Source organism: Talpa europaea (assembly GCF_964194135.1).
Source record: "Talpa europaea genome assembly, chromosome: 1".
Taxonomy (NCBI): Eukaryota; Metazoa; Chordata; class Mammalia; order Eulipotyphla; family Talpidae; genus Talpa; species Talpa europaea.
In genome coordinates this window covers 43,890,272-43,912,530 of record NC_140073.1, presented here as the reverse complement: position 1 = coordinate 43,912,530, position 22,259 = coordinate 43,890,272, and the positions used below count along the sequence as shown (strand labels likewise).

General features: G+C 36.2%; 2 protein-coding genes and 1 pseudogene across 3 annotated transcripts in view; all 3 read right to left on the bottom strand.

The window, feature by feature from the left end:
* Positions 1–9,407: 9,407 nt before the first annotated feature.
* LOC311180349 (olfactory receptor 51F1-like) lies at positions 9,408–10,373 on the bottom strand (the record flags this gene model as incomplete). Its single annotated transcript, XM_084248082.1, is given in 2 exon segments — positions 9,408–9,863; positions 9,867–10,373. Coding segments are annotated over 2 exon segments (963 nt in total).
* A 5,428-nt stretch (positions 10,374–15,801) lies between these two features.
* Positions 15,802–16,745, bottom strand: LOC311180268 (olfactory receptor 51F1-like; annotated as a pseudogene). The gene has a single exon. The product of its transcript is annotated as an olfactory receptor 51F1-like (transcript).
* A 3,586-nt stretch (positions 16,746–20,331) lies between these two features.
* Positions 20,332–22,259, bottom strand: part of LOC311180187 (uncharacterized protein) — a gene marked incomplete at its 5' end in the record, with an annotated part of 44,340 nt that continues 42,412 nt past the window's right edge. Inside the window, one exon of the mRNA XM_084247848.1 lies at positions 20,332–21,311. Coding sequence (XP_084103974.1) covers positions 20,341–21,311 — 971 coding nt within the window. The 3' untranslated portion in view covers positions 20,332–20,340. The remainder of the gene's footprint in view (positions 21,312–22,259) is intronic.

Genomic DNA, 22,259 nt, shown 5'->3' with positions numbered 1-22,259 from the left:
TTCCCCTTGATCATAATGTAGTGACCGTTGGGGTCTCTTTTTATCTTTTTGAGTTTGAAATCTGTTTTATCTGATATAAGTATAGCTGTTCCTGCTTTCTTTTTTGGTCCATTTGCTTGTAGGATTGTTTTCCATCCTTTAACTTTGAGTTATTTTTATCTTTTGTAGCTAAATGTGTTTCCTGGAGACGGCAAAAGGTTGGGTTTTGTTTCTTAATCCAGCCTGTGACTCTGTGTCTTTTTATTGAAGTGTTTAGTCCATTGACATTTAGAGTTAATATTGCTATGTTAGCATCTGTGTTTGCCATTGTGTTTGTCTTTCCTTTGATTTTATTTATTTATTTATTTATTTTTTAAATAATAAATTTTATTTTTATATTCCCCATACAATTGCAACCCCCCATTCTGACCCCAATCCCTACCCTCCCGACGCCCCACCCCCCAAACAGTGTCTCTGGTTCATAGATTTTTGTTGATTCTGATTTTCACTTTCTGATAGTTATTCATTTTCCTGGTCCCTTATTTAAGTTTTCTAGATTCCTGCTATGAGTGAGACCATCCGGTATTTTTCTTTTTCTTTTTGGCTTATTTCGCTGAGCATGATCCCTTCCAGCACCATCCATGTTGCTGCAAATTGCATGTGTTTATCTTTTTTGAATGCTGAGTAATATTCCATGGCATATATGTACCACATCTTCTTGATCCAGTCATCTATTTTTGGGCATTTGGGCTGTTTCCAACGTTTAGCTATTGTAAATAGTGCTGCTATAAACATAGGGGTGCAGGTGCTCTTTGGAATTGATGTTTCTGTGTCCTTTGGGTAAATACCTAGGAGTGGAATTGCTGGATCATATGGAAGCTCTATGTTTAGTAGGTCCAGAAATCTCCACACAGCTCTCCATAGTGGTTGGACCAGTTTGCACTCCCACCAACAGTGCAGGAGAGTTCCTTTTTCTCCACGTCCTCGCCAACATTTGTTGTTGCTAGTTTTTTTAATATGTGCCATTCTCACTGGTGTGAGATGGTATCTCATGGTAGTTTTGATTTGCATTTCCCTGATGACAAGTGATGTTGAACATTTTTTCATATGCCTGTTGGCCATTTGCATTTCCTCTTCAGAGAAGTTTCTTTTTAGCTCTTCTGCCCATTTTTTGACTGGATTATTTTCTTTGTTGTTGTTGAGTCTCATCAGCTCTTTGCAGATTTTTGTGATCAGTCCTTTATCATTAGTGTTGTGTGCAAAAATGTTCTCCCAGTCGATGGGGTTTCTCTTTGTTTTTATTATTGTCTCTTTTGCTCTGCAGAAGCTCTTTAATTTGATGTAGTCCCAGTTGTTTATCTTTGCCTTCACTATCACTGCTTTGGGTGATGTGTCTGTAAAGATGTCTTTGATGTGCAAATCACGTAGTGTTTCGCCAATATTTCCTTCTATGTATTTTATGGTTTCAGGTCTTATGTCTAGTTCTTTAATCCATTTTGAGTTGATTTTTGTGTGTGGTGTGAGGTAGTGGTCAAGCTTCATTCTTTTGCATGTAGCGACTCAGTTTTCCCAGCACTATTTATTGAACAAACTTTCTTTGCTCCAATGCATATTCTTTGCTCCTTTGTCAAAGATTAGTTGACCATAAATCTGTGGGTTTATTTCTGAATTTTCTATTCAATTCCATTGGTCTGTATTTCTGTTCTTGTTCCAATACCATGCAGTTTTGATGATTATGGCTCTGTAGTATAGTTTGAAGTCTGGGAGTGTGATGCCTCCATTTCCTTCTTTTTTTTTCAGTAGAGCTTTGGCTATTCAGGGTTTTTGGTGATTCCATATTAATTTCATCAATAATTGTTCTATTTCTTTGAAGAGTGACATTGCAATTTTGATTGGAATAGCATTGAATCTGTATATTGCTTTTGGTAGCATGGCCATTTTAATAATGTTTATTCTTCCAATCCATGAGCAGGGGATGTCTTTCCATTTTTTTGTGTCTTCTTCTATTTCTTTTAACAGTGTTTTATAATTTTCTTTGTATAGGTCCTTTACCTCTTTTGTTAGATTTATTCCCAAATATTTGATTTTTTTTGTTTCGATAATAAAAGGGATGGTTTTTTTGATTTCTTCTTCTTCTTCAGATTTATTGTTTGTGTATAGGAAGGCTACTGACTTTTGCATGTTGATTTTTTATCCTGCCACTTTACTGAACTGATCGATGAGTTGAATTAGCTTTTCTGTGGAGTTTTTGGGGTTCTCTATGTATATTATCATATCATCTGCAAATAGTGATAGTTTGACTTCTTCTTTTCCTATTTGGATTCCTTGGATGTCTTTCTCTTGTCTTATTGCTCTGGCTAGGACTTCCAATATTGTATTGAAAAGCAGTGGTGAGAGTGGACATCCTTGTCTTGTTCCAGATTTTAATGGAATTGCTTTCAGCTTTTCACCATTGAGAATGATACTGGCTATTGGCTTGTCATAGATGGCCTTTATGATATTGAGGTTTGTTCCTTGTATCCCAAGAATTTCAAGGGCTTTTATCATGAATGGGTGTTGCACTTTGTCGAAAGCTTTCTCAGCATCTATTGATATTATCATATGGTTTTCATATTTCTTTTTGTTGATGTGTTGGATAACGTTGATTGATTTTCGGATGTTAAACCATCCTTGTGTCCCTGGAATGAATCCTACTTGGTCGTGGTGAATTATCTTATGGATACATTGTTGGATTCTGGTAGCTAAAATTTTATTGAGGATTTTTGCATCAGTGTTCATTAGGGAGATTGGCCTGTAGTTTTCCTTTTTTGTGTTGTCCTTGTTCGGTTTTGGTATTAATGTAATGTTGGCTTCATAGAACATGTTTGGTATTGTCCCTTCCTTCTCAATTTTTTGGAAGAGTTTGTGAAGGATAGGCACTAATTGGTCTCTGAATGTTTGGTAGAATTCATTTGTAAATCCATCAGGTCCTGGGCTTTTGTTTTTGGGGAGGTTTTTGATTACCATTTCAATTTCGCTGCCTGTAATTGGTCTGTTTAGGTGTTCTATTTCTTCTTTATCTTGCTTTGGGTGATTGTAGAGTTGTAGGAATTTGTCTATCTCCTCTAGATTGTTGAACTTGTTTCCATATAACTGTATATAGTAGTTACTGATTATTCTTTTGATTTCTGCTGTGTCTGTTGTGATTTCTCCTCTTTCATTGATGATCCTGTTTATTTGTGCTTTCTCCCTTTTTTCCTTTGTGAGCCTGGCTAGGGGTTTGTCTATTTTATTGATTTTTTCAAAGAACCAGCTGTTGGTTTCATTGATCTTTTGGATTTTTTTTTTAGTTTCAATTTCATTTATTTCTTCTTTGGTTTTTATTATTTCTTTTCTTCTACTGGTTTTGGCGTTTTTTTGTTGTTCTTTTTCTAGATATTTGAGCTTTGAGATTAGGTTGTTTCTTTGAGTTCTTTCTTGTTTCTTGATGTGAGCTTCTATTGCTATATATTTTCCTCTTATTACTGCTTTTGCTGCATCCCATACATTTAGGATATTGGTGTCCTCCTTGCTGTTCAATTCAAAGTATTTTTTAATTTCTTCTTTGATCTCCTCATTTGTCCAGTGGTCTTCCAGTAGTGTGGTTTTTAATCTCCATGAGGTAGGAAAGTTCCTTGCCTTCTTTTTATGGTTTATTTCTAGTTTGATGCCTTCATGGTCAGAAAAGATGGTTGGTATGAGTTCAATCTTGGTGTATCTGTCGATATTTGTCTTGTGCCCCAGTATGTGATTGATCCTGTAGAATGATCCGTGTGCGCTTGAGAAAAATGTGTACTCCATTTTTTTTGGGATTTAGTGTTCTATAGATTTGTGTTAAACCCAAATGTTCTAGGTCCTTATTTAGAGCTTTAGTTTCTTTACTTATTTATTGTCTTGTTGATCTATCCATTGTTGATAGCGGTGTGTTGAAGTCTCCCACTGCGTATGTGTTTTCTCTGATGTCTGTTTTCAGAGAGGACAATAGTTGTCTGATATATTTTGGTGCTCCTTCGTTTGGTGAGTATATGTGAATGAGTATTATTTCTTCTTGAAGTATTGTCCCCTTGATCATAATGTAGTGACCATTGGGGTCTCTTTTTATTTTTTTGAGTTTGAAGTCTGTTTTATTTGATATAAGTATGGCTGTTCCTGCTTTCTTTTTTGGTCCATTTGCTTGTAGGATTGTTTTCCATCCTTTAACTTTGAGTCTATTTTTATCTTTTGTAGCTAAATGTGTTTCCTGGATACGGCAAAAGTTTGGGTTTTGTTTCTTAATCCAGCCTGTGACTCTGTGTCTTTTTATTGAAGTGTTTAGTCCATTGATATTTAGAGTTAATATTGATATGTTAGCATCTGTGTTTGCCATTGTGTTTGTGTTTCCTTTGATTTTATTCATTTATTTTTTTAATAACTTTTTTGGTTTTTGGCCTTATTTCGCTCTTATTCGTCCCTCTGAGGTTCTGGCTTTAGGATTCCTTGTAGTATTTTTTGGAGTGGGGGTTTAGTCGTAATGAAATTCCAGAGTTTCTGTTTGTCTAGGAAGGTCCTTATTCTTTCTTCCTAGTGGAAGGAGAGCTTTGCAGGATAGAGTATTCTTGGTTGGCATCTGTTTTCTTGGAATCTGTTGACTATGTCCCTCCACTCTCTCCTTGCCCGTAGTGTTTCTTCAGAGAAGTCTGATGTCAGCCTGATTGGTTTTCCTTTGAATGTTATCTGTTTCTTCCCTCTTGTCAGCTTCATTTTTTTTCCTTGTCCTGGATTCTTGGGAGCTTTACTATTATGTGTCTTGCTGTGTTTTTTATTTTCGTCGTGGAAGTTTGGTGTTCTTCTTGCTTCTTGTATATCAATTTTCAGCTCCTTCTTTATGTTTGGTAAGTTCTATTCAATTATCTCCTTGAATATTTTCTCTGTTCCTACATCTCTCTCCTCTCCTTCTGGTATTCCTATAACTGTTATATTTCCTTTCCTCATGGAGTCAGATAGTTCCTGAAGTCTTTCTTCGTTCTTTTTCCTTCATACTTCTCTTTCCTTTTCTGTTTTGGTTCTTTTTATTTCTGTGTCTTCAAGGGTACTCATTCGTTCTTCCATTTCATCTATTCTGCTTTCATTGCTTTTCCCAGAGTTCTTTAGCAACTCCATTAATTCTTTGATCTCCTGCATTTCTTTTACTTACCTCTTTAGGGACTCAATTTCATTCTTCTGATCACTGATTATTTTTCCCTTATCATTGTTTCCCTTTATGACTTCTGTCAGTTTTTTAATCATGGCAATTTTAAATTTTCTTTCTGGAAGGCTCAGAAGTTCTTCCAAGTTAATGTCATTGCAATCTGGGTGATGATTTTCTTTTCGTGGTGTGCTTTTTTCCTGAGGAGTTTCTAGGTTGTGTGTGGTTCTTCTACTCCCTACTGTCTGTTTTCTAATTTGCCGTATGCATTGGGACACTGTGTTGCTGGGACTGCCGGCATCTTGGGGAACTTCTCCGCTCCCCTCTGGCTCCTCCGGGAACCATCTGTCGGTTTCAAGCAGTCTTTACTGAAGAAAGGTCCCTGTTCTAAAATGCCGATGCGGGGACACACTCCCCTACGCGCCTGGTCTGCTCCGGCGGTGTGTTCCCACTCCCCTTCTGGGCTGGGACTGCAGGCCAGAGGGGCCTGGCATGGGCAAACTTCCCAGCTCACCGCTGGCTCCTTAGGGAGTCTTCTGCTGGTTTCAGGCAGCCTTTACTGGAGAAATGTCCCTGTTCTAAAATGGCGATGCGGGACACACTCCCTGCGTGCCTGGTCTGCCCCGGCGGTGGGTTCCCGCTCCCCCTCTGGGCTCGGACTGCAGGCCAGAAGGGGCCGGGCGTGGGTGAACTTCCCAGCTCACCTCTCTCAAGCAGTCTTTACTGAAGAAAGGTCCCTATTCTATGGGGTGTTGGTGATTTTTTTTCTGGTCGCTAGGTGGCACCAGAGATCTCTCCTAGTGTCCTTGGGGAGTTGTTTTTTTCACCTCGTGGGACAGGGAACAGAGTGGGAGTGGTGGGGAGAGCCTCAACGGCTTTGGGGTGCTGTGTCTGCCTTGTGCCCCACTGTCATGGGGAACCCATGCCCCGATTTCGTGCCCTGGGTCTCAGTTCCAAAGCCCTCAGGTCCAGGTCGCAGGCTGGAGCCCAGTTCAGTGTCCGCAGAAATGGCGCCTTTTGCACCCCGCTCCGTGTCCGGGCGCCTGGTTTCTGATTACTCCGTGAGGGACTTTCACCTCAGTGAGGGCCCCCGCACGTCTCCCCGCAAGCCTAGGTCGCAGGCGCAGGGACCTGGGCAGCTGTGATCTGCGCCAAGTGCGCCGCTTTCCTGCACAAGCTTACTGGCTGGCCTGGGGCTGTTTGTAGGTCTCCAGGAGTCTTTATTTTTCTCTAATGGCGACTGGAGCCATTCACTCACCTCCGTGTTGAATCCTGCAGGGTTCTTCACAGCTCCAGTTTGCGGGGTGTGGTGGCTGAAATAGTTCCTTTCCGATCACAGTCCCGCTTGATGCGTAGTTTGTTCTTGTTGGTTGCTTTAGTTTTTTTTTTTTTTCCTCCTTTCTGTTGGTTGGAGAGTGCCGCCTTTATGGGTGGGGGAGGGTAGCAGAGTTCTGAGCTTTCCTCCCTTCTAGTCCTCTTTTATGGCAAATTTCTTCTTTGGGTAGTTTGCTGGAGTCATCCGTTTATCTTCCGTGTCCCAGTTCTCACTGGGACCTGCCACTTTTCCTCCCTATTAACTTTTTTTTTAATGGGATATCTTACACGCAGCATTTCCTCGCTGCCATGTTGATCTGCCCTCTATCCACAAATGCATTCTTACAACTCATAGGTACTCACAGTATAAAATCTAGTGGCTCATGGGGGTTGCGCTTGCAAGAGGAGAAGGATGATTCAGCAACATGCCAATTGACAAGAAAACAATTTCCAGGGGAAAAAGTTGACTGTAGGTCAAGTTTTATTAATATCTACATAGTGATTAATGTTTGTCAAGGAATTTAAGGAACATTATTTACTTGAGCTTTGGTTAAATTTATTTAGGTGAAAATCTATTTATATTTTTTAACTTGCCCTCCAGTACTGATGAACACATTGCTTGACATAAATTAAGTGGTCAATGGTTTTATTTAATCAACTTTATCCATTGCTCTTAAGGTATATTATACACCATAAAAGAGGATACATAAACAATGAAGTCATTTTATTCAATTCTTCTTGGTTGATTTTTGATTAATTACTTAGTATATTTGTTTAACTATAGGACTCATACAATTTTTCGGTCTTCATTGATGCATTTTCTTTGAACCTAAAATTCTCATATGTGATTTAGTCATCATGTTTCATATGGAGTTAGGGTCCTCTACATAGTCTGCAATTGGAATTCCATATTATCACTTTTCATAAACCATATGTTCAACAAACAATACAATTTCCATGGTAATAATGATGATGATTAAGAAAAATATAAGTATCCACAGTTCCCTTATTATAAGTAGCCACAGTGCCCTTATTGGGGATAGTGAGAACTTGTTCATTAGAGAATGAATTATGAGGGTTTAACCAGCTGTGAAGATCAATCAATACATTTAACAGAGGCAACAAAGAATGATTCACTTCTCAACCAGAGACAGTAGAATTTGCTCAGAGATTTTTTAATGAATTTTTTAAATAAAGTGCCACTATCTTATATATTTCTAATATTTTGGCAATATTGATTTTTGCCCCTTAGATATGGTCACTGTAGCTCTCCTAACACTGAAGGACCCACAGTCCACAGCCATAGTCCACTGTGATCTCCCCCCTTTCATTCTTAGCCTTCCCGATCTACCTCCCCTCCTGGGGGCCTCCAGTTTTGGTCAGTTTTCAAGAAATTCTCAGTTTTTAAGAAATGCTTTTATAATTTGTCTTTGACCCTTTGGTATTTCACTCTCTCCTTCTGGCTATTTCACTTAGTATAATCCTACTCTGTTGAAGTGTGAGTTGTGTATGAAAAGCTACTTTATTTAGTATTATAGCCTGATATATTAGGGGTTAAGTATACAACCTGAGACCACATTCATCACAAAAGCCATAAATCTATCTGTCATCGCCCAAAGTTTCTAAATTGTAACCCCTTATCAAATATTATATACAAAATTCATTGTTATTAGCTGTACACTGATGTGTTTAAGAAAATGTTCTCAATAGCACTAATCACTAAGGAGATGAAAATCATTTTATTACAAATGATACTATGCAAATCATTTTATTATGAATGATGCTATGAAAATCACATTATTTCAGATTTATAAAACTGTTTATTATAAAAAAAATTGAAAAATAGTTTGGAGAAAATAGAAGCCTTCTACATTGTTTTAGGGAGTTTAAATTGGTAATCCAAGTACAGAAAACAGAATGTAACTTTCTCAAAATTTAAAAATTAATTAACACATGCCCACTTCTAGATGTTTGTCTAAAGGTGTTGTAACCTGGATCTCAAAGAGATTGTTGGATCCCAGTTTACATTAAAATTGTATTTATTTTTAGAAAAGAGTCCAAAAAGGGAAAAAGAAATTAAGCATCAATTACATGAATATATTTGAAGTATTTCCTCTGCTGAGGAGAACAGCATAACAGAGTTCCAAGAATCCTGCCTTACACAACCAGAAAACCTTGTTCTGCTATTAACTGTGTCGCACAAAAAGCAGAAATTATAGTCAAGGATATCAGTTTCTTTATTTGCGGAACAGAGTAATGAACTAGGTAGCCTCAAAATGTTAGAGCACTGTGGGAGGTCAGTTTATCTTGGTTGGTAGAGTTTGTTTGCAAGTTGGGCAGCAAGCAAAGTTTTGAAAGTAATTTTGATGCAGTGAATCCTTTATGAGATTGATCTGACGTTTGCTTGGGGTTTAACCACCTTTCATCTGAAATCAAATTATGTGAAATATTCATCAATTTTTCATCTTTACTTCTTCAATGAATTATTACAGTACCATTTTATGCAACTGATTTTAGAGGTTCTTCATAACTCTCGAATTGATGTAGTTTCTGTAAGTCCCTATTAGGAGTCAAAATTTAGTTTTGTTTATGTGTAACTGTTTATAGTCTGTGCATCATGAATTATATACCTCGTACATTGTTAGTTAAAGTCACCATAGTAACTCCTTCATAACTTTTGTGAATGCTCTGTAATTTATAGAAATTATGGGTGCCTTGACATGTGGCTGTTTTCTTGGAAAGATACATGAATTTTAAAAGAATCATAAGAAACTATGAGTAGAAAAGCTTATGAACCTTTTCCCAAACTTCCTTATTTTTACATCATGAGCAATTTTTTTAGTTGTAAAAAATTATTGATAGACAATCAACTACCTTGGATACCTACTGCAGTGAAAGTAACTTTTTTCAGTTTTTCCCTCAAATGTAACCATCACTGTTTATTTGGAAGGAGAGTACTGAGTATAGTTTTGCGAATCTGTTTTGTCTTTACACTATAGATGATGGGGTTGATCACAGGGGGCAAAATCAGGTATATATTGGACATCATTGAATGGACCACTTTGGGGGCTGAATGAGCATAGCGATGCACCAAGGACAGACTTATCAGGGGGATGTAGAAAGTAGCAACTGCTCCAATGTGGGAGACACAGGTGCTAAAGGCCTTGTGTCGTTCTTCAGGAGAGGCAATTCTGAGAACAGAGCGAATGATCAAGATATAAGAAACAACAATACCTGGTGTATCTATTCCTGTGTTCAGGATGAGACCAATTAATCCAAAGATGCTGTTGACCCGAGTATCTGAGCATGCTAATTTAATCACATCTGGGTGGTAGCAATAGGAGTGGGAAAGGAGATTCTTTTTGCAGAAAGAGAGACGCTTAAGGAGCTAGAGTACGATCGCTACCAATATTACGCTGCGTGCACTGATTATTAGACACATCTGAATGATTCTGGGGTTAGTGAGAATGGTAGTGTACCTGAGAGGGTTACAGATGGCTACATAGCGGTCGAACGCCATGGCCACCAGCACTCCAGATTCCATGGAAGAAAATCCATGAAGAAAAAACATCTGGATAATGCAGGAATCTAGACTGATTTGTCTTGCATCAAACCAGAGGATAGCTAATGTTGTTGACATTGTAGACACAGTCAAGCCCAGGTCAGTGGCTGACAGCATGGAGAGGAAATAGTACATGGGCTCATGCAGACTCTGCTGGGTGATGATGACAAATAGGATCATGCTGTTCCCAGTAAGGGCAATGGCATAGAGACAACAGAAGGGAATGGAGATCCAGCCATGGACAGATTCCAAGCCTGGAATGCCGGTCAACAAGAAGGTAGGAAATGTAGATGTGAAGTTACTGAGGATCTCCATGTTGTCTTGGATTTGTGGCATTTGTCCTCACAATGCTCATAGCCTATAAAAATAATAATGTAGTTTTTCAAAATGTGCAGATTTATTTTCTTTCATTTAGGAAATTTTCTATATTTGTGGTACATGCTCTTTCACTTATAAAACTCTAGATCATTCTAATATTCATCTGCAATCATTATTGAGGATATTTAGAAAATATAAGAATTTCTGTACTCAAATTCTTAGAAAATATGTGTATTGATTTTATACATATTGATGACAATTATTTACTATGTGATGGTAATTCAAGCTCCATTGTATCATGAGATTCTATGAATAATGAATCAGTTTAAAAAGTAATCCATCAGTTTGGAATATGTTCTGTATAAAATGAATAAGAGAAATCCACCCCACACATCCATGTCTGCAGTATATATGTAGGTGTGAATCTACGTCACTTTCTCTAGGTGGTAGAATCTATCATTGGTTAGGTGCCATTTCAATCCAACACTCTGAGTGAGCAAATTCAGAGGGCGTATTTACAAGAAAAAACAAAGATGTAAGTCTATAGAAGTTATTGGAAAGGACTATATGCACTGAAGCAAGATAAGGTCAGAAACCTTTACATAAACTATTGAAACCAGGAGAGCATGGTGTCATGTTGGGTGTTTTGTGAATGACAGTGTTGAATCACCTGATTACTTTAATAGGTCAAAGATTTAAAACTTCAAATGCAGCTGAGAGTATTTTAATGACCCAAAAAAGATTTTAGCATCTATTGATCAAAGCTAAAATCTGAGCAATGAAGGAAAAATAAGCAGTTGGGATAAAGTGTATATTGTTGCAGAAACTGTGAAGAAGAGAAACAAGCTGTGAGTAAAGGAAAATGTTAGGTGAATTAACTGCTTGCAAATGGGAAATACATACAAGAACGTACATATTTATAAACAAATTAAAGTAGCAGTGGCTAAATCGTTTAAGAATATTAAATGGTAGAAATTAATTGTTACAGAAAAATTTTTAGAAAGTATTAGGTGATTGAATATAGAGCATGATAGTAATTAGCTTTTGAAAAGGTCAAGGAATTATCACCCAGTAGCTCTTTTAAGTTTTTTTTTTCCATCATTTTAAAATTGTGGTTAAACACATCATTCTGTGCAATATTATGTGTACAGATTACTGGCAATTCTCTCCTACATCCATGTTCATATTTTCATCTTGTAAAACAAATGTGTACACATTAAACAGTGAATCCCTCCCTATCACCCCTTTTCTGCAACCCTGGCAACCATCATGTACTCTCTCTCTCTCTCTCTCTCTCTGCTTTTGACTGACTACTCTTAAGTGTCACATATGAGTGGAATCATAAATATTTGTAGTTTGTCACTGACTATCCATGTACCACAACATTATCAGAGAATTACATGTTACAGAGTGTTAAAAATCATTTCTTCCCTTTTACTGAGTGTCGATTTTTAAAATGTAAATTATTAGCAGAAAATTTGCTTCTGTTGAAGGCACAGGAAGAATGGATGGTAGTTTGAGAAAACAGGGTTTTTAAGATACATTGAAGTGTATAGGAGAGGATATTTACTCACCGTACATGCAGATGTTAGTGTTCTAAATATTAATAATCATGTGCAATTAAATTAAAATCATTTTTAAATTAAACTATATATCATTGAAATCACTCAATGAAAACTTATAAAACAATGGCAGTGTTCCTTATTATAATATTATTTTTCAGTCAAACTGTAAAAAATAGTTGGTAAAACTTACTTCCTGGGAGTCACGACTGTGAGATAATTATACATGTTACTGTGCCCTTTATGCTAGCTTTCTGTGATTCCTTTTAACTGTCCCTCTCCAATTTCACCTCACTCTGAGAAAGGTCAGCATATTCAACCATGAACTAGTAGGGATCAGATACCTGCTGCTCCATGGGACCCTGAGGTAAGGGTAAAAATAGTGTTATCAGACTTTTCTGCAAGCCCACCTGATTACTTGTGCAAAGGTAACAAAGCAGGAAGTCAACTCAGTGAGCACCTTTGTCTACCTCCTTACCAGAGTCCCTGGGGGAGGGGAGCCTTCTGTGTTTGGCAGTAGAGAGCAAGTTCTGAGTTGCTGGTCTGCAGTCATGGACTTTATAGTGAGGAGGAGAAAGCTCTGGGGTCATGGATAAAGTCTGAGCCTCCCTGAGGCATAGACAGAAAAGCTGCAATACCTTCCTCTCTAAACACTGGCTGGGCTATAATCTCACACTACTGAAAGTTAAAACACATCAAGTCAAAAATATTATAAGATGGGGACCATGCATAGATAAAACAGGTTCTGTTATTGAGTGAGAGCACAAATGTTTGACTTGATCCTTAGAAAGGGAGGAGAAACTTTGCTCACTCCTACTTAGAGTGGGCATAAGAGGTTACTCTTTTATTTCTGAGTGGAGAATTTTGTAGGGAAACTTGAGAGTGTATTAATTCACACTAGGAGAAATACAACTTGGAGGAGATTTCTGTCATTCTGTTGTGCTTCACCCGTCTGATTATGGCTTAGTAAATGGCATGAGGAAATGTGAATGCTAAGGCAAGCAAAGATGAACATTGACATATTAAATCATATTCACAAGTTTTAATTAAAAATATTCCATTTCAGGTATCATAAATTTGAAATGGATATAGCACTTGAGGGAAGGTATAACTTCTTGATTTTTATTCTTCAATTATTTTTGTATAAAAATCTACTACATTGACTTTGCATAAAAATGTGAAATAACAGATTCTTTGAATGTATCTCCCTGCAACAGTGTAGTGCTAGGTAAATAATATGAATCACATTAAATATTTGTTAAAATTGCAAATGCATTCTTACAGCTCATAGGTATGCACATTATAAAATCTAGTGGCTCATGAGGGTAGTGCTTGCAAGAGGAGAAAGATGATTTAGCTACATGCCAATTGACAAGAAAACAATTTCCAGGGGGAAAAATTGATTGTAGGTCAAGATTTTATTAATATCTACATAGTGATTAATGTTTTCAAGGAATTTCAGGAACATTATTTACTTGAGCTTTGGTTAAATTTATTTAGGTGAAAATCTATTTATATTTTTTAACTTACCCTCTAGTACTGATGAACACATTGCTTGACATAAATTAAGTGGTTTATGGTTTTATTTAATTAACTTATCCATTGCTCTTAAGGTATATTTCACACCATAAAAGAGGATATATTAACAATGAAGTCATTTTATTCAATATTGGTTGTTTTTTCATTAATTACTTAGTATATTTGTTTAACTATAGGACTCATACAATTTTTCGGTCTTCATTGATGCATTTTCTTTGAACCTAAGATTCTCATATGTGATTTAGTCATCATGTTACATATGGAGTTAGGGTCCTCTATATAGTCTGCAAATTGGAATTCCATATTATCCACTTTTCATAAACCACATGTTCAACAACCAATATAATTTCCATGGTAATAATAATGATGATTAAAAAAATATAAGTATCCACAGTTCCTTTATTATAAGTAGCCACAATGCCCTTATTGGGGATAGTGAGAACTTGTTCATTAGAGAATGAATTATGAGGGTTTAACCAGCTGCGAAGATCAATCAATACATTTAACAGAGGCAACAAAGAATGATTCACTTCTCAATCATAGACAGTAGAATTTGCTCAGAGATTTTTTTAATGTATTTTTTAAATAAAGAGCCACTGTTTTATATATTTCTAATATTTTGACAATATTGGTTTTTGCCCCTTAGATATGGTCATTGTAGCTCTCCTAACACTGAAGGACCCACAGTCCACAGCCATAGTCCACTGTGATCTCCCCCCTTTCATTCTTAGCCTTCCCGATCTACCTCCCCTCCTGGGGGCCTCCAGTTTTGGTCAGTTTTCAAGAAATTCTCAGTTTTCAAGAAATGCTTTTATAATTTGTCTTTGACACTTTGGTATTTCACTCTCTCCTTCTGGCTATTTCACTTAGTATAATCCTACTCTGTTGAAGTGTGAGTTGTGTATGAAAAGCTACTTTATTTAGTATTATTGCCTGATATATTAGGGGTTAAGTATACAACCTGAGACCACATTCATCACAAAAGCCATAAATCTATCTGTCATCGCCCAAAGTTTCTAAATTGTAACCCCTTATCAAATATTATATACAAAATTCATTGTTATTAGCTGTACACTGATGTGTTTAAGAAAATGTTCTCAATAGCACTAATCACTAAGGAGATGAAAATCATTTTATTACAAATGATACTATGCAAATCATTTTATTATGAATGATGCTATGAAAATCACATTATCTCAGATTTATAAAACTGTTTATTATAAAAAAAATTGAAAAATAGTTTGGAGAAAATAGAAGCCTTCTACATTGTTTTAGGGAGTTTAAATTGGTAATCCAAGTACAGAAAACAGAATGTAACTTTCTCAAAATTTAAAAATTAATTAACACATGCCCACTTCTAGATGTTTGTCTAAAGGTGTTGTAACCTGGATCTCAAAGAGATTGTTGGATCCCAATGATTACTGCATGGAAATCTTTACATTAAAATTGTATTTATTTTTAGAAAAGAGTCCAAAAAGGGAAAAAGAAATTAAGCATCAATTACATGAATATATTTGAAGTATTTCCTCTGCTGAGGAGAACAGCATAACAGAGTTCCAAAAATCCTGCCTTACACAACCAGAAAACCTTGTTCTGCTATTAACTGTGTCGCACAAAAAGCAGAAATTATAGTCAAGGATATCAGTTTCTTTATTTGCAGAACAGAGTAATGAACTAGGTAGCCTCAAAATGTTAGAGCACTGTGGGAGGTCAGTTTATCTTGGTTGGTAGAGTTTGTTTGCAAGTTGGCCAGCAAGCAAAGTTTTGAAAGTAATTTTGATGCAGTGAATCCTTTATGAGATTGATCTGACGTTTGCTTGGGGTTTAACCACCCTTCATCTGAAATCAAATTATGTGAAATATTCACCAATTTTTCATCTTTACTTCTTCAATGAATTATTACGGTACCATTTTATGCATCTGATTTTAGAGGTTCTTCATAACTCTCAAATTGATGTAGTTTCTGTAAGTCCCTATTAGGAGTCAAAATTTAGTTCTGCTTAAGTGTAACTGTTTATAGTCTGTGCATCATGAATTTTATACCAGGTACACTGTTAGTTAAAATCACCATAGTAACTCCTTCATAGCTTTTGTGAATGCTCTGATAATTTATAGAAAATATGGCTGCCTTGACATGTGTTTGCTTTCTTGGAAAGATACATGGATTTTAAAAGAATCCAAAGGAACTATGAGTAGAAAAAGCTTATGAACCTCTTCCCAAACATCCTTATTTTTACATCATGAGCAATTTTTTACTTGTAAAAAATTACTGATAGACAATCAACTACCTTGGATGCCTACTGCAGTGAAAGTAACTTTTTTCAGTTTTTCCTCTAATTTAACCATCACTGTTTATTTGGAAGGAGAACATTGCCTATAATTTTACGAATCTGTTTTGTCTTTACACTATAGATGATGGGGTTGATCACAGGGGGCAAAATCAGGTATATATTGGACATCATTGAATGGACCACTTTGGGGGCTGAATGAGCATAGCGATGCACCAAGGACAGACTTATCAGGGGGATGTAGAAAGTAGCAACTGCTCCAATGTGGGAGACACAGGTGCTAAAGGCCTTGTGTCATTCTTCAGGGGAGGCAATCCTGAGAACAGAGCGAATGATCAAGACATAAGAAACAATAATACTTGGTGTATCTATTCCTGTGGTCAGGATGAGACCAATTAATCCAAAGATGTTGTTGGCCGAGTATCTGAGCATGCTAATTTAATCACATCTGGGTGGTAGCAATAGGAGTGGGAAAGGAGATTCATTTTGCAGAAAGAGAGACACTTAAGGAGGAGGAGTACGATCATTATCAATATTACAGTGCGTGCACCTATTATTAGACATATTTGAATAATTCTGGGGTTAGTGCGAATGGTGGTGTACCTGAGAGGGTTACAGATGGCTACATAGCGGTCAAAGGCCATGGCCACCAGTACTCCGGTTTCCATGACAGTAAATCCATGAAGAAAAAACATCTGGATAATGCAGGAATCTAGACTGATTTGTTTTACATCAAACCAGAAGATAGCTAATGTTGTTGACATTTTAGACACAGTCAAGCCCAGGTCAGTGGCTGACAGCATGGAGAGGAAATAGTACATGGGCTCATGTAGACTCTGCTGGGTAATGATGACAAACAGGATCATGCTGTTCCCAGTAAGGGCAATGGCATAGAGACAACAGAAGGGAATGGAGATCCAGCCATGGACAGATTCCAAGCCTGGAATGCCAGTCAACAAGAAGGTAGGAAATGTAGATGTGAAGTTACTAAGGATCTCCATGTTGTCTTGGATTTGTGGCATTTGTCCTCACAATGCTCATAGCCTATAAAAATAATAATGAAGTTGTTCAAAATGTGCAGATTTATTTTCTTTTGTTTAGGAAATTGTCTATATTTGTGGTACAAGCTCTTTCACTTATAAAACTCTAGATCATTCTAATATTCATCTGCAATCATTATTGAGGATATTTAGAAAATATAAGAATTTCTGTACTCAAATTCTTAGAAAAATATGTGTATTGATTTTATACATATTGATGACAATTATTTACTATGTGATGGTAATTCAAGCTCCATTGTATCATGAGATTCTATGAATAATGAATCAGTTTAAAACGTAATCCATCAGTTTGGAATATGTTCTTTATGAAATGAATAAGGATATCCACCCCACACATCCATGTCTGCAGTACACATGTAGGTGTGAATCTCCAGGCATCACTTTCTCTAGGTGGTAGAAGCTATCATTGGTTAGGTGCCACTTCAATCTAACACTCTGGGTGAGCAACTTCAAAGGGCATATTTACAAGAAAAAACAAAGAAGGTATAAGTCTATAGAAGTTATTGGAAGGGACTATATCCATTAAACCAAGATGAGACCAGACACATTTCCATAAACCACTGAAAACAGGAAAGCAGTGCCATGACTGGGTGTCATGTGAATGACAGTGTTGATTCACCTGACTACTTGAATAGGCCAAAGATTAAAAATTTCCAATATATTGAGAGTATTTTAATGACCCAAAAAAGATTTTAGCATCTATTGATCAAAGCTAAAATCTGAGCAATGAAGGAAAAATAAGCAGTTGGGATAAAGTGTATATTGTTGCAGAAACTGTGAAGAAGAGAAACAAGCTGTGAGTAAAGGAAAATGTTAGGTGAATTAACTGCTTGAAAATGGGAAATATATGTGAAAAGCTGCATTTATTTAGTAGTATAGTCTGATATATTAGGGGACAAGTATGCAACCAGAGACCATATTCATTACCAAAGCGATAAACATATCTGTCATCTCCAAAGTTTTCCCATGCCCCTTATTATTATTTTGTTTTGTGTGGTAAAGGCACTTAAGATAATCTAACCCTTTACAAAATATTATATACAAAATGCATTGTTATTAGCTACAGACTGATGGTACAAGAAAATGTTTTCATTAACTAATCATTAAGGAAATGAAAATCAAACCTACACGAGATATTATCTCAGAGTTGTTAAAAAATTTATTATGAAAAGAATTGATAAAACTGTTGGGAGGGATGGAGAAAATGGAGTCTTCTACATTAGGGAGTTTAAATTGGTAATCCAAGTACAGAAAACAGAGTGTAACTTTCTCAAAATTTAAAAATTAATTAACACATGCCCCACATCTAGTTATTTGTCTAAAGGTATTGTAATCGGGATCTCAAAGACATTGTTGGATGCCAGTGATTACTACATAGAAATACTTACATTAAAATTGTATTTATTTTTAGAAAAGTGTCTAAACAGAGAAAAAGAAATTCACCAGGAATTGCATGCACATATTTGAAGTGTTTTCACGGCTGAGAGATATAGCATAGTAGAATTCCAAGAATCCCGCCTTATACAAGCAGAAAACCTTGCTCTGCTATTAGCTGTGTAGCACATAAAACAGACAGTATAGCCAAGGATATCAGTTTCTTTATTTGCAGAACAGTAATGAACTAGGTAGCCTGAAAATTTTAGAGAACTGTGGGAGGTTAGTTTTTCTTGGTTGGCAAGAATTGGACAATTTGAACAGCAAGCAAAGCTTTGAAAGTTATTTGAAGCAATGTGATTCCTTTATGAGATTGATCTGACATTTGCTTGGGGATTAATCACAATGAGAAGAGACTGAATGTAGAACCACCTGGCAGAATATGCCCACAGTCAGGAGATTCCAAGTCCTGGAATAGCGGTTTTGGAATAGTGTTAAGTGCAGTATCAATGATGGTGTGTTTATATTACATGCTAAGAGTTTCAGTGTTGAAGAGAAAGGCAAAGGCCATAGGTGATATCATAGATCAAGTTCTGAAGGCTGAAAAGAAGATGGCATCACAGAGGGACATAAACATTGTTAGTTCTGATTAAAGAACAATTTAAACAAAAGGACTTGTAGCCAAGAGTCATTTTCACTTGTTCAAAATTTTTCTAAAAAGGAAACTAAATCACCTAAATCACTGAATATATTTAAAGTTTTGTAGAAAAAGATAAGTAAAATAAAATTCACAATAGAAAAAAATAAAATTTTGTGGAAAATAGTTGTTTATAATGGATTTCTGTTCTTCCTGTTTACATATCAAAGGACAATGACTACAGAATATAGATTTAAGAATACCATAAACATGAAAATTGGATCAAAATTATGCTAGTGGGATTTTTTGTTCTTTGCCTAAAATAGTGATATTTTAATCTTTATTATTTCTTAATTTTTTTTCAAATTACATGAAACTCTTTTCTAATCTGAAGAAAAATATAACTCCTATTACATGTGTTTGAATCTGTAATTTTATGTATCTCTTCTGTTATTCATCTAACCTGTGCTTTTATAATCCTTGGACTTTGCCTTGAGCAATTTTATAAAATAAAAGAGAATCTTTAAAAATTAAGATATCCTTCTATTTAGTCAATCATTTAATCCCTAGTATTGGAACCATTGTCTTAAAATATATTGGTCATTAATCAAATTTTCCAAATGTACTCTAAAGAGTATAATTATGTAATGTCAAAAATGTCAACTATAATAACTGTACATTATTGGGAAATATTTTTATCTATTTAGTTACTTCACACTGTAGACTTTATACTTTCTGGGTGATTAAAATATGACTTGTTGATAATTTAATTTCAATTTTTTCTCACAAGGCCAAACATAAGACCCCCAATCACTGGTGTCCTTTAAGGTAATTTTCTGAAAGAAAAGTCCTCATATTTAGCCTTAACAATGTTCATAATATAATCTGTATGAAGTTGTGGTGAGATTGAACAGAGAGTTGAGAAAAGAAGTATTGCCTCCTATGGCTGTTGCCATTATGCCAGCTGATTCAACTGTTTTGTACCCTGTGTTTGAAGAATGCGTGAAAAAATGCTTCCTATCTATTACCATCTTTTCATCTGAAATCAAAATCATGTGAGACATTCATCAATTTTTCACATTATTTTTTCAGTGAATTACAGTATCATTTTATACAACTGAATTTTAAGGTTATTCCTAACTCTTGAATTGATGTAGTTACTGTGAGTCCCAATTCAGGAGTCAAAATTTAGGTCTACTTATGTATAACTGTTTTTAGTCTGTGCATCATGAATTATTTAATGGTACATTGTCAGTTAAAATCACAGTAACACCTTCATGGCTTTTGTGAATCCTCTGAAAATTTATGGAAAATATGAGTGTCTTGACATGAATTTTTTTTCTTGGAAAGGTTCATGGATTTTAATAGAGTCCAAAATTTTATGAACCCTTCCCTTCCCAAACTTCCTTATTTTTACATCATGAACTATTTTTTAGCTGTGAAAAAATTATTGATAGGCAGTCAATTACCTTGGATGTTTTCTGCAGTGGAAGTCGCTTTATCAGGTTTTTCTCTACTTAATCATCACTGTTTATTTGGAAGGAGAATACTGCCTATAGCTTTGCGAATCTGTTTTGTCTTTACACTATAGATGATGGGGTTGATGACTGGGGGAAAAAACAGGTATATATTGGACATCATTGAATGAACCACTTTGGGGGCTGAATGAGCATAGCGATGCACCAAGGACAGACTTATCAGGGGGATGTAGAAAGTAGCAACTGCTCCAATGTGGGAGACACAGGTGCTAAAGGCCTTGTGTCGTTCTTCAGGGGAGGCAATCCTGAGAACAGAGCGAATGATCAAGACATAAGAAATACCAATACTTGGTATATCTACTCCTGTGTTTAGGGCAAGAACAATTAGTGCAAAGATGCTGTTGGCCCGAGTATCTGAGCATGCTAATTTAATCACGTCGGGGTGGTAGCAATAGGAGTGGGAAAGGAGATTCATTTTGCAGAAAGAGAGACGCTTAAGGAGCAAGACTACTATCATTATCAATATTACACTGCGTGCACTGATTATTAGACACATCTGAATGATTCTGGAGTTAGTGAGAATGGTGGTGTACCTGAGAGGGTCACAGATGGCCACGTAGCGGTCGAAGGCCATGGCCACCAGCACTCCAGATTCCATGGAAGTAAATCCATGAAGAAAAAACATTTGGATCATGCAGGAATCTAGACTGATTTGTTTTACATCAAACCAGAAGATAGCTAATGTTGTTGACATTGTAGTCACCGTCAAGCCCAGGTCAGTGGCTGACAGCATGGAGAGGAAATAGTACATGGGCTCATGCAGACTCTGCTGGGTAATGATGACAAACAGGATCATGCTGTTCCCAGTAAGGGCAATGGCATAGAGACAACAGAAGGGAATGGAGATCCAGCCTTGGGCAGACTCCAAGCCAGGAATGGTGGTCAAGAGGAAGGTTGGAAACTTAGATGTCAGGTTACTGAGATTCTCCATGTTGTCTTGGATTTGTGGCATTTGTCCTCACAACATTCACCTCCTATAGAAATAATAAATAATGCAATTGCACAAAATATGTAAATTCATTTTTCTTTTGTTTAGGAGTGCCTAAATTCATGGGTATATAAATTTTCTCACTGAGAAAACGCAAGCATTCTAACAATTATCTGCAATCATTATCAAGAATATTTAGAAAACATAAACCTTTTTGTACTTTTGAATACTGGGAATATATGTCTATTAATTTTATACAATTGGATTATAATAATTTTCTATGTGATGGAATTTTTAGCTCCATTACATCATAAGAATCTATGAATAGAGAATTAGTTAAAAAAAGTAATCCATCAATTTGGAATTGTGTTAAATTGTGTTCCTTGTGTTAAATTAGAATTTCTTTCCTTAGTAAATCCGTGTCTACTTTTTCTCTCTGTGACTTACTTGTGGAAATTGCTGCTGTTCAAAAGTATTAAGTTTGAATGCTATTTTGAGGATAAGGTAGACATTTTCAAAGACATCGCATGGAGAGGCAGTTGACTTTACACATATAAATTTTTAAATGACATAATGATTTGTGCAATTAAAATTTTAAAAATGAATTTTTTTTTTTTTTTGTGGGACCCTTGCCAGCGGCCGGGGAATGAACTGGCGCTGCAGAGGCTGCGGGCAGCCTCGCAGCCCAGCGCTCAACCGCTGCGCCACCAGGGGAGGCCCAATTTTAAAAATGAATTTTAAGTAAGAAAATCACGTTGTTAAAATAATTATAAGAGGACTTAAAATCAAATAATATCCACATTAGTGATATAATTTGCTCAGTCAAACTTATAAAAATACTAGTTAATGTTTCTTCCTAAGAGTAAAAGCCCTCTGACACATAGATAGGCCACTTTTGGGTATTTTTCTGTGATTCTTTTTTAGTCTCCAATTACTGGTGGTCAATTCAATCTGAGATAGATTGCACTATTTGATTA